The 12,910-nt window shown below is 44.8% G+C and overlaps 1 protein-coding gene across 1 annotated transcript in view; it reads right to left on the bottom strand.

Moving 5' to 3' along the window:
* Nucleotides 1-12,910, bottom strand: part of AIDA (axin interactor, dorsalization associated) — a 54,654-nt gene that overhangs the window by 32,058 nt on the left and 9,686 nt on the right. Inside the window, exon 2 of the mRNA XM_024219265.2 lies at nucleotides 7,197-7,266. Within this exon, the coding sequence (XP_024075033.1) occupies nucleotides 7,197-7,266 (70 nt within the window). The remainder of the gene's footprint in view (nucleotides 1-7,196; nucleotides 7,267-12,910) is intronic.

Here is a 12,910-nt window from a genome sequence, read left to right as displayed (position 1 = left end):
AACATGAAAAACACCTCCCAGACTGACCAGGGTAACCAGTGACTGCACTGTGTATGTGTCCTGATGCTGGACCTGACACCGCCTCTGTACCCTGCTAAAGGTCACTGTCCTGTCCAATTACCAAGCCCCTTCCCCCACTCCAGACAGACTCTCCCTCAAAAGAACCTGACTGAAACAGTAATGAACAGAAACAAACATTTTATTGCGAACCAGACATGAAACGTGGGGGGTGAAACTTGGACGGGGGCTTGTGTGAGGTGGGTAGGAAAGGACTTATGAAATTTTGGGGAATGTCAGCCTTCTACTGCTAGAGCAGTCTGCAGGGGTTGACTGAAAGTTTTAACGGCCCTTGCCGCCCCTCCTTCTTTGGACTTTGGGTGAGGGTGGTGTGGGACTTGGTGGCGGGTGAGGGCGGTTACAGATAGACTGCAGCGGGGCTCTGTCCTCCTGCCTCCGGTCTTGCAGAACATCCACAAGGCGCCGGAGCGTGTCCGTTTGCTCCCTCATTAGTCCAAGCAGCTTTTCAGTAGCCTGTTGGTCCTCCTGACGCCACCTCTCCTCCCGTTCCATGACTGCTCGGTGCATTTGTGACAAGTTCTCCCTCCACTGTGTCTGCTGGGCTGCCTGGGCTCGGGAGCAGCCCATTAGTTCTGAGAACATGTCTTCACGCGTCTTCTTCTTCCTCCGCCTAATCTGCGCTAGCCTCTGGGAGTGTGCTGACAGGCTGGGTTGGGAGACAGTCGCAGATGTGTCTGTGTGAATTTTAAAAAGGGAGTGAATTCCTGAGACAGATAAATGAAATTGTATACAAAGAACCTAGTCTTTCTCTGTGAACAAGACCATGCACTGAACCTCTCACATGCGCACTCAGGACAAGGTCGAATTTTCGGCCGTCGCCTTCAGTGCCTGTGGACTTGCGGAGGTCTTGGAGTGTTCAGAGAACTGTGGCTGGAGACCTGAACTTCTGGAGCGGGTAATAATGGTAAGCCGCAGACTTGTGGCTGCTTAAAACTCCAGCAGTAGCACTGGCCTCCTTTCACATTGAAAGCAATGCCAGTCTCTGCTGCCAGCAATCAGGACAGCATCAACTCTGCCCCTGTCCCACCCCCTCGCGGCTGTCCCAGGGAAAGATCCCTGTATGCTGCCCCTCTCCCTCCACCGCGTGGCTGTAAAGCAGTCCCAATACTAACATTCCCCTCCCTAATTCAAAGCAGGGCGTCATGAGCGACATCACCCTCCTGAGGATCCCGGACACCCAGAGAGAACGCATGCTGCGGGAAAGCATGCAGAAACCGGGGCTGTATGCCGCCATGCTATGTCGTGCGATGATCCCGGAGTACTTGATTGTGGCGTGGAGGGGACATGTCTGCTACCACGGAGGGCCCACTAAGATCGCCCTACCCCGGAACCTGATCAACAGGCTTGAGCTCTACCTCCACGAGACCTACGAGGAGTTCTCCTACGAGGATTTCTCGTCGATCCCCGGCCACATTGACCGGATTTTCGCGTAGGTGCACTGGGACTTTGGAGTGGAGCGTCTTGGGCCTGGGAATCATGTAGTAACGGACATTGTGAAATTTTTTTAAAATACTTGGGACTAAATTGAGAAGAGCCTAAGACAGAGAAATCATGAAAACCCATTTGTTACCTTTGTAAATATTCCTGTTTTGTACCTGATTATTTTTTTACTAGTTTACAGCACTTTTATAAATATACATTGTTAATAGTATAAATATTACCGTTCTGTTTTAAATAAATGTTTACATGTTTACAGCACTTACTGCTTGATCCTTCCCCTGATTCTGTGTCCGGGGTAAGGGATGGGGACGGTTGGTAGGGGATCTCGGTAAGGGTGATGAAGAGCTCCTGGCTGTCGGGGAAATCAGCGGTGCCAGCGCTGTCGACTGCCTCGTCCTCCTCATCTCCTTCCTCCTCTTCCCCGTCCGCTGAGGAACCGGCCGCGGACAATATCCCATCCTCGGAGTCCACGGTCAGGGGTGGGGTAGTGGTGGCGGCCGCTCCCAGGATGGAATGCAGTGCCTCGTAGAAACGGGATGTGTGGGGCTGGGATCCGGAGCGTCCGTTAGCCTCTTTGGTTTTTTGGTAGCCTTGTCTCAGCTCCTTGATTTTCACGCGGCACTGCGTTGCATCCCGGCTGTAGCCTCTCTCTGCCATGGCTTTGGAGATCTTCTCGTAGATCTTAGCATTCCTTCTTTTGGAGCGCAGCTCTGAAAGCACGGACTCATCGCCCCACACTGCGATGAGATCCAAGACTTCCCGATCAGTCCATGCTGGGGCCCTCTTTCTATTAGATTGCACGGCCATCTCTGCTGGAGAGCTCTGCATAGTTGCCACTGCTGCTGAGCTCCCCTCGATGTCCAAAGAGGAACTGAGATTCAAACTGCCCAGACAGGAAAATGAAAATGAATTCAAATTTTCCCGGGGGTGTGGCTGGTCAGAGCATCCGAGCTCGGACTGCTGTCCAGAGCGTCAACAGAGTGGTGCACTGTGGGATAGCTCCCGGAGCTATTACCGTCGATTTCCATCCACACCTAGCCTAATTCGATATGGCCATGTCGAATTTAGCGCTAATCCTCTCGTTGGGGAGGATTACAGAAATCGATTTAAAGAGAGCTTTATGTCGAACTAAATGGCTTCCTGGTGTGGACGGGTGCAGGGTTAATTCGATATAACGGCGCTAAAGTCGACATAAAAGCCTAGTGTAGACCAGGCCTAAGAATCTCCAGCACTGTGTGAGGTAGGCAAGACATGTAAACGTAATTTAACTTCTGCTCTTTCTCAGTCTCACACACACAGTTTTAATTCCCTCTCCCCACCCTACTGATATGCTTAGCAGAGCCCATCCAGAAGTTAGATTCTTACAGCTGCCTGGACTAACCAGCTAACTCCTTGCAGTGGGGCAGATGAAACTGCAAAGTGTGTGTCGTTAGGCTCTTGGGAGTTGAAGAATGATAACACAGCACTAGGAACAGATTAACTTTGGAGAGATTTGGAGTTTAAAATAGAAAAGAACAGGTTTTATATGGAATCTATTGAATTATGGCAAGATACCAGCAGCCATTATTCATAACTATTTTTAAGGGACCACACCCAACCCGAAAGTACAAAATGCAGCTAAACACTATCGTTTTCAGCTGCAACTATCCCATGCAGGGGCTTCTTTTACAGCAATGAAAACACTTAATATCTTATTAGCAGTACTGACGCTGCAACAAACTCTGCTAATTAGAGCTATTAAAGATCCAGTTTCAATGAAAACTAGTGTTTAGAAGGGAAAAAGTCAGTTGATCTAGTAGTCAAGGCTTCTTCTGTACTGTTGTGTGAGTAATGACTGTGCTAACTGTAATGCAGTTTGAGATGTTTGCATAAATAGAGAGCCTAAGTGAAGTTTGGTTTTCAAGAAAGGTCCAAGTTGTTAGCAGACCAGTAGTTTAATGAGGCATGCTAAGATTATACAGCTGTGCAAGTGTTTCAGCAAGTTATCAGCACACACAAAAATAAGATTTTTCAACACTGCATAAAGCCAAGAATAATTTTTTAAAAGGCTCATGCAAGCACTTTTTAGTCAGAAACTTGAAAGGTCACATGCATTGTGTGGAGATCTGGGTGAAAACAACTAACTCCCTGTGCAGAAGGGCAGGCTGACAGACATGGCCAAAACTAAAGAGATCAATTAATGTAATAAGAACGGCCATACTGGGTCAGACTAAAGGTCCATCTAGCCCAGTATCCTGTCTTCTGACAGTGGCCAATGCCAAGTGCCCCAGAGGGAATGAACAGAACAGGTAATCATCAAGTGTTCCATTCCTTGTCGCCCATTCTCAGCTTCTGGCAAACAGAGGCTAGGGACATCATCGCTGCCCACCCTGGCTAATAGCCATTGATGGACCTATCCTTCATTTATTTATCTAGTTCTTTTTTGAACCTTATTATAGTCTTGGCCTTCACAACATCCTCTGACAAGGAGTTCCACAGACTGACTGTGCACTGTGTGAAAAAATACTTCCTTTTGTTTGTTTTAAACCTGCTGCCTATTAATTTCATTTGGTGACCCCTAGTTCTTGTGTTATGAGAAGGAGTAAACAACACTTCCTTATTTACTTTCTCCACACCAGTCATGATTTTATAGACCTCTGTCATATCCCCCCTTAGTTGTCTCTTTTCCAAGCTGAAAAGTTCCAGTCTTATTAATCTCTCCTCATACGGAAGCCGTTCCATAGCCCTAATCATTTTTGTTGCCCTTTTCTGAACTTTTTCCAATTGCAATATATCTTTTTTTGAGATGGGGCGACCACATCTGCACACAGTATTCAAGATGTGGGTGTACCACGGATTTATACAGAGGCAATAAGATATTTTCTGTCTTCTCATCTATCTGTTTCTTAATAATTCCCAACATTCTGTTCGCTTTTTTGACTGCCGCTGCACATTGAGTGGATGAGAACTATCCACCATGACTCCAAGATCTCTTTTTTGAGTGGTAACAGCTAATTTAGACTCCATCATTTTGTGTGTGTGTGTTTTATATATATATATAGTATGTACACCTCTACCCTGATATAACGCTGTCCTTGGGAGCCAAAAAAATCTTACCGCGTTATAAGTGAAACCGCATTATATCGAACTTGCTTTGATCCGCCAGAGTGCGCAGCCCTGCCCCCCTGGAGCGCTGCTTTACTGCGTTATATCCGAATTCGTGTTATATCGGGGTAGAGGTGTATATACGTATAGTAATAAGCTATGCTTGCTCACTATAGGTATGTCTGCACTGCAAAGAAAGGTGGGATCTTAATGTGAGTTAGCTTGTTAGCTAACTCACATTAAAATAGCAGTGAAGACACAGCAACTCTGCTCTTAAGTCAGGTTAGCAGCTCAAATTCAATCCCCTAACAGGCTTTAACTCAAGCTGCTAACCTGAGTTAAAGGCAGAGTTGCTGTGTCTTCACTGCTATTTTAACCTGAGTTACCACCCCCTGCCCTTTTTTGTTTTGCTTTGTTCTTTTGCAATGTAGACATAACCCTAACCAAGTAGAAATCTACTTGGTTCCTGGCCAATGGGAGTGTGGAGCCGGTGCACGGGGCGGGGGCAGCACACAGAGCCCCATGGCTCCCCTGCCTAGGAACCGGACCTGCTGGCCACTTCTGGGGTGCAGCGCGGTGCCAGGATAGGTAGGGACTAGCTTGCCTTAGCCCTGTAGCACTGCCAACCAGATTTTTAACGGCCTGGTCGGCAGTGCTGACCGGAGCCACCAGGGTCCCTGTTCCAGTCAAAAACCAGACACCTGGCAACCGTACCAGGCCCTCCAAGAAAGATGCTCCACAGGGAGCAGCCTTCCCCTCCCCATGACACACACACACACACACACACACACCCCCTTATCTGGAGCAAGGCACTATCCACAAAGTTCAAAGAACCCAATTTTGCAATCATCTTGAAACAGTGAAGTTCATACTGACACACAGCATAAAGGACAGCATGCTGTTAATCACAGCCTGCCATAAGTGAGATTACCACCACCTGCTAACCAACCACACCTTCCAACTCTACTTCCAACAATGGGGGGATATACAATCAAAATTGGGGGCGGGGGGAGTGAAACTATAACAAAAGACTAAAAACTATCTGCAATGACAACAGAAGCCAATAAAGAATCAAAATTTGCTGACTTACCAAAGAGATCTCCTTAGTCCATGGGTTCTGTGTGTGGCGCGGGGATGTTGGGAGGGTGGGGGGTAGGAAGATGATGGTCACAATCCCCATGGGGGCCCAAAACAAGTTAAGGGGAGGTCATGAACACCCTGTCTTTATGACTAGATAAAGGGGAGAAGAGTCCTGAAGCTTTTTTTGTTTTAATACGTGGTACGGAAAAGGTTGAGAACCACTGTCCTAGCATGTCTCTCCATGTAGTAACTGAAGGCAAATGCTGACTTTTTAAAACGGCAGCCACGGCAGCACATTCATTTCTCAGATTATTTATCCACCTTGAAGTTCTCAGTCCACAGCAGGTCATAAAGCATCTCTTACTAGGTTCTTTTTCTCTAATCCACACATAATTCTGTAACTTGTATACTGAATTGAGTTGTGTACTAGAAAATTCCATTCCTAAATAAGCTATTGCTCCCATAAACAATACCTGTAATCACAAGTCTTCTCCACACGGCCGTCACTCCTAATAAAACCCTGTCCCTTCACAAAATATCACAAGGGTAGCAAAGTCACATGTATTACCAGCAGCAGGGTTGGGGAGGTTTATTATACTGAATACACCTCACTAAAATTGGTTTTCAGTGCTGAGAAAGTCTGTTGGAGTTTCCCTTTTTAACAAACCCCCTTCCAGAATTACGCCAACATGATGCTGACAAAAAACAACAGAACACACACCAAATACACACTACAACCTTGTTCAGTCGAAAGACTGCAAAGATTGAAGACTCTAGATCAGTGGTTCTCAACCAGGGGTCTGGGGCCCCCCTGGGGGGCCACGAGCAGGTTTCAGGGGGTTCACTAAGCAGGGCCAGCATTGACTTGCCGCAGGGGGCTGAAGCCCAGGGCCGCGAGCCTTGTCACCCAGGGCTAAAGCCTGAACAACTTAGCTTCATGGGGCGCCCTGTGGCATGGAGCACCAGGCAGTTGTCCTGCTTGCTAGCCCCCAACGCTCGTCCTGGCTTTTATATGCAGAAAAACAGTAGTTGTGGCACACATGGGCCGTGGAGTTTTTATAGCATGTTGGGAGGGCCTCAAAGAAAAAGTTTGAGAACCCCGGCTCTAGAAGACTTTGGCAGTCTCACTTCCCATCAGGTGTTACATGTTAAATTAACATCCTCCCCCACGCACTAGACACATCTGCAGTTCAAGACATTTTACATTTGGACTTTACAAAATTAAATTAATTCCTTGCCAAAGTTCTATAAGTTATTAAAAGGTCACCCAAAAAGAAAAACTCTGGTTATGAAGGATTCTGGACAGATTGTAAAACATGAATATTGCACATCAGAATATCTGTCACATCTAACGATAAACATTTCAGCCATGCTATTTTCTGTTTTCACAATACCTTATACTTCAAGGGAGAAGAAAAACAGAAGGATCAGTCCTTGGAGAGCCTTCAAGAGGACTCAGGCGACCAGGACCTTGCAGGATCAAGCCCCCATGGACTGAACGAACAGTAACATACCTTTTGATCTTCTGTGAACTCTGAGTTGTTGTGTTGAGACTGGGCCTCTTTCTGTAGATGTCTTGCTAATCTGGATGGGCAAAGAAGGGGGAGGAGTATTAAATATTTTCTGTAGATTGGGAACAACATACTGAATCCCATGGTGCTGTCTTCAGAAAACATGTTAGCTAGAAGTTTTGTAGACTGTTGTGCTTGCATATTCCTAATATTCAAAACCCTTAACTGTGGACATTGTATTGACAAACACATGATCACACCAGACAGTTAAACCAGACGTACAGGAGAGCTACAAAAGGTAAGAGTGGGATTGCATCTTTTTATGATGTATAAGGACCACCTAAAACTTTCTAATATGAAAAACAAGCACAACTTTTATTCAGAAATACAGGTCTTGTTTACCCTGGATAATTCTGTAATGACTAGAAAACTCCTGAAACTAAAGCATCACAAGTGTCAAAGTAACAATTTTTACTCTAACTTTATTAACACCTATTTAACTCTAATGACAGACATTCTGGAGAAGAGAGGTCTGGTGAAGATTCAATATGCCAACTCCCTCAGTTAAGGGGGAGGGATAGCTCAGTGGTTTAAGCATTGGCCTGCTAAACCCCAGGGTTGAGAGCTCAATCCTTGAGGGGGCAAAATCAGTACTTGGTCTTGCTAGTGAAGGCAGGGGGCTGGACTTGATGACCTTTCAGGGTCCCTTCCAGTTCTATGAGATGGGTATCTCCATATTATTAAAGATGACTGATTATCAAGAGACAAGAGGTCTTCCAGAAAAAGCAGATTTTACATCCCTGAGAGGTCTAAAGTAAAAACAAGCAAACACTTTTCAGAAGCACCTTTCAGGCCTCCTATATATAATAAAGGAGCAAAATGAGGATTTGTGCATATCATAGTAGAAGGGACTGGCAAAATCACTTGCTTAACAGAAGTGGTCTTCTCATGAAGCTGGAGCAGAACTGGACTTGTTACATTTGGGGATACTTTAGACAACCTCCTGCCTTGAGAGCCCTCCAATGAAGGTGGTCACTTGGATAGGTTTCATTGTACTTTAAATATTAAGTATTAAAACAAGTTTAATATTAATATCTATCATACAATCAAAAGACTGTCACACTTCAGTGCAGATACAACTGTGTAGCCCCTCAGAATGCACTATCAGAAATTAGGAGACCAGAGTTTTTCTCTTGAATTGACGACTGACTCACTGTGACACATTGGGTAAGTCATTTAACTTCTCTGGACCTCAGTTTCCCCATTTATCAAGCAAGGGCGGTAATTACCAGTCTCTGTAAAGCACTTTGACCCTTGGTTGGAAAGCACCAAGTGCAAAATATGCATTTATTTGATTTCATCATATTTTAACAAATTGGATATTGTTTAAAATGCTAATTTTCTTGATAAAACTGATAGAGTAAGGCTCATAAAAGCCAATGCCATCTGCTAATGGGCAAGAAAGCATTAATAGGTCTATCCGCTATCATAAAGCATGAGCGTCATGGAATTTAATTAAGCCAAGGAAGAAAAAAGCATGGTTACTTATATAGAAGAGAACTTCTAGGAATCTAGGATATAGCCCTGACAATACCATACACAGGAGAACTTGATTCTTTGAACGAGGGAGCACATTTTGAACTTGTTCCCTCTCCAGTTTTGTGAGTGGGATTTCTAAATTTCCTTTGTTGTTAATTAAAAAAAAAAAAAAGTTAAAGATACCCAAAGTGAGAACAAAACATTCTGTTTGACCCGAAACAAGGTGGTTGGAGAGAAGGGGGGGGGGGCATTTCTTTTTGCTAGGAAAATCAAAATATTTTTGTTTTGGGTCAATCTGAAATGATTTTTTTTTCCAGTTCAGCCAGAAAACTTAAAAATCTATTATTTGCACAGCTCTATTCATTTACTATTGGAAAGAGGGTGCCAACATTAATCCTAATGGTGTTTTTGTTTAACTTAATGCTTTTCTAATGTGGCTGTTTTTACAGATGTCACATGTTAACAAGACCCTTACTCTCTCTGCAGCTCAGTTTTCTCATCTGTGAAATGGGGACAATGATACCTACCCTCCTTTACAAAACACTGAAATCTATGGATGAAAAACTCTATAAGAGCGAAGTATTATTTTTATATGGATGAACTGTTACTTTCCAGAATCTTTTCAGAGGTTAAACTTTTAATCCTGTTCTAACACAGCAACTGACATCCCTCCATTCTAATGAGGTAAGAGGTATTAGAGCACAGGTTTATAATTTCAATTTGGAAACAAGATGCATGAAAAAGCTTTTAGAGGCAGTTTCCTCAAAGATCTATGGGAGAACAAAAACTCATTACAAGTTTGCAATAAGTTACTGACAAGGAATTATTGGGATTGCATTCCATGTGAACTTGAAATAGAATCACAAACTTTCTTTTAAAAAAATCCAATATATCAGCTCTTCTGAAGTTTCTGTAGAAGTAGAATTACAGAATTGGGTATATGAAAGGGAAAGGAATATCTCCCCACAACTGCTTATCATTCTGAAAGGTCATTTAAGAAACTTTTTGGAGGAGAAAAACCTAGAGAAATTCAAAAGCTCATTCTTGATTCATCTCTCACATGCATACTGTACTTGCTAGTAAGGAAGACTTCATTGGTACCAGATTCCAAAAACCTTAGTTTTTGTAAAGTGTATCTTCCTCAGTAAGAAACATAATATTGAAAAGGCAAAACCTAGTTTTTACGGTAAACACCAATCCTTCTACAAGTTCCAATTCAAAAACTGTATTTGGGAGGAGGGGGAGAATGGATGACTCAGGAGATTAGAATTGGGATGTAGTGACTTTCATTGTCCTTCCAACCTTGGCTTAGGTCATTTGTGACCAAAAATTGCTAGCATTAAATGGCTGTTCAGCAAAGAGTCTGATCATCTCAGTCAGATTCCCAGTGAATCAGTTTAACACAAAACACCCTGCAATTTATACCAAGACACTCTTGTTGGCAGTCTCAGTAAAAAAAATATCCAAGGACTGAATGGGCCCTGGATCCTCACACTCCTAGACATGGTCCTTTCAGAACAGGGTTGAGATACATTGGCAGGAGAATGTGTGGACGAAGCTTGCACTTTTGCTTACTGTATTGGTCCTGTTCTAGGAATAAAGAGACTTGGGCTGTTAGTCCAAACACTAACACACACGGAACATACCTGAACACTGCAAATGTGGTTTGTTAGTTATTCTTGGATTACCTTTAAAATTTTAATTGCCAAAAAGAAAGGAATAGGTCTATAAGCCACATTGTCCTTTTCCCCCATTCAGCATCTACTTTCCTGAATCAAGAACATAAGATTTGAGAGAGAGATTGGATGGAGGGTATTTAATTTAGGAGTATAAGTTTCTTGAGGCGGGGACTGATGTCCTCTGTGTAGCATTGAGTGTCCCAGTGGACCTTTATAAATGAAAAATAATGCAATGGTCACATGCCAGACTTCAGCATTTGATGACAGCAAGAGCATTCCAGTAGAAAAAACTGGGCATTTTCTTACCACCCCAATTTTTTGTTTTTAGGATGTTAATGTAGTGCTCATGTAAGGTCTCTGACTGATAACATGAACTGTGGAAACGCAGATTTTCCCAAGCCCAGGTCACCCAGAAGGGGCCATTTTCCAGCAGTCAGAAGGTAATTTAATTTACACTGCTCACTGACAAAATAAAAACAAAGGAGGAAATAAGGATTCCACAAATATGTGAGGGATGTAAATGTTACAGAAGCAGAGTATTTATTTAAGGGTACTACTTGAGGTATAACTAAATGTAGTGGGATGAAATTTTAAAGAGGAACACTACACGTTTTCCCTTGTTGCATAGCAGGAGGAAAAGAGTCCTGACAATTAGATCATGGAAATTTGACAAAGCATTTTGTAGCAGGGTGGTTACCCGCTCCTGCCCTGTGGGGCTTGAAACAGCCTAGGAGAGGGCTGTGGCAAGAAGCCTGGGCTGATTGGGGGAAAGCTCAGCTGGGGCCATGCCCCAATCAGGCCCAGCTGGCCCCTATAAAAGGCTGTGAGACAGAGGCCCAGGCAGTCTCCCTCTGCCTGTAGAGAGAGAAGGGCCTGGCTGCAAGGTGCCAAGAAGGAAACCTAGATTGGAGCAGGGCTAGGGAAAGGCCTAGGGAGCCGGGGAGCTCCAGCCTAGGAAAGCCCCAGGCTGCTTGCCTGGTAAGGCCCATTAGGTATTGGGTTGCAGGGGGCAGCCCATGGGTAGGCAGAGGCAGCAGGTCCGAACCCCCTTTGCCTATGATGAGTGGCTTACACTGCAATCCGCCCCAGTGAGTGGGGAGGCTAGATGGGGAATGGCAGTAGCCAAACACTGAGGCGAAGTGGGGATAGTGGGTGGGGGTTCCTCGGGAGGGGGAAGACCCTGAGGCTGTGAGGGGTTACTGCCAGAGGGGCAGCACTCCAGGTAAACGGGGACCCCTAGGGGGGAGGGACATGGGGCCAGCAGTAAGTGGATCACCGGCCTGCAGAGGGCGCTCCAGACGCTGGGAGAGCTAATTCCCTGAGGACGACCAGCAGGAGGCGTCACAGGGGTGAGTCCAACCCCTTACAATTTGAAGGTGTGCTCTACGGAATGATTCTGCATCGGGAGATGGACTGATAGAAAAAACCTATCTCTAGCTTCTATTTGTTCAATGATTCTACACCACATTTCAGCTCATGAGGAACGATGAGGATTAAGGTACAACTCCTAAAGATTGCATTGTTACAAAGCACCTTCAGATCTTGCTATGGGGCACTGGCCTGCAACACACACCTTTGTGGCCCTTGAGGTGCATTGTTTCAATCACCCAGACTAAAGTGGTTCAAAACATGTACCTGTAACAGTCTTTATCCCTATATCCACTCCTTTTTCAAGGGTATGATAAATTTTGTACAATGAAATCTGTGCCTTGTAAAATAATATGAAAACTCATAATTTGCTAATCTTTATTGTCCTGGTAAAATGTGTGGCAACATTGTATGTAAAGTTAAGATGTCTACTGTATGATGTTAAGGGCTTGTCTACACTTGCAAGTTTTTTCGATGAAACTAATGTTGCCAAGGAAAAAAAAAATTGACAAAAGCGAAGTCGCCAAACCAGGTCTACATTTGCTCCCTCTGTCGACATATCGTGTCCGTATTTGAGGCACCTTTGTCGACAGCGAGAGCAATGGACTGTGGGTATGTATCCCACAGTGCCTGGCGACACCATCCGTCACTAGGTGTTATGGGAATGCGGAAACAGAGCGCGGCGCATCCTGGGATGTGCAAAATGTACCATCATGCACCGCTTTATGTCCCACCTCTCCAAAGGTCTCTGTCTTCCTTTCGCGGCGTTTTTCCAACTGTCATTTTTTTGTAGTGCGCGCCAGCATCTACAATGAGAGAGGATGGATCCCGCACTTCTCTCCTATGCGCTGTTAGCTGTCGTGAGGACATCGCGCATGGCAGCACAGTTAGGGTTAGCAGAGGATGAATCGCAGGCACCCGAATGCAATATGGATGGCAGCAACTTATCAGTGCTTTGTGCATTCACAGAGCAGCTGCATATGGTAGACAGTCGCTTTTGGGCTAGGGAAACAAGCACTGATTGGTGGGATTGCACTGTCATGCAGGTGTGGAATGACGACCAGTGGGTACAGAACTTTAGGATGCGCAAAGCAGCCTTCATGGAGTTGTGCTGAGCTGTCCCCAGACCTG

This window comes from Terrapene carolina, unplaced genomic scaffold (genome assembly GCF_002925995.2).
Source record: "Terrapene carolina triunguis isolate 2854851 unplaced genomic scaffold, T_m_triunguis-2.0 Scaffold262, whole genome shotgun sequence".
Lineage (NCBI taxonomy): Eukaryota > Metazoa > Chordata > Testudines > Emydidae > Terrapene > Terrapene triunguis.
This window is presented reverse-complemented; position numbering and strand designations above follow the sequence as displayed.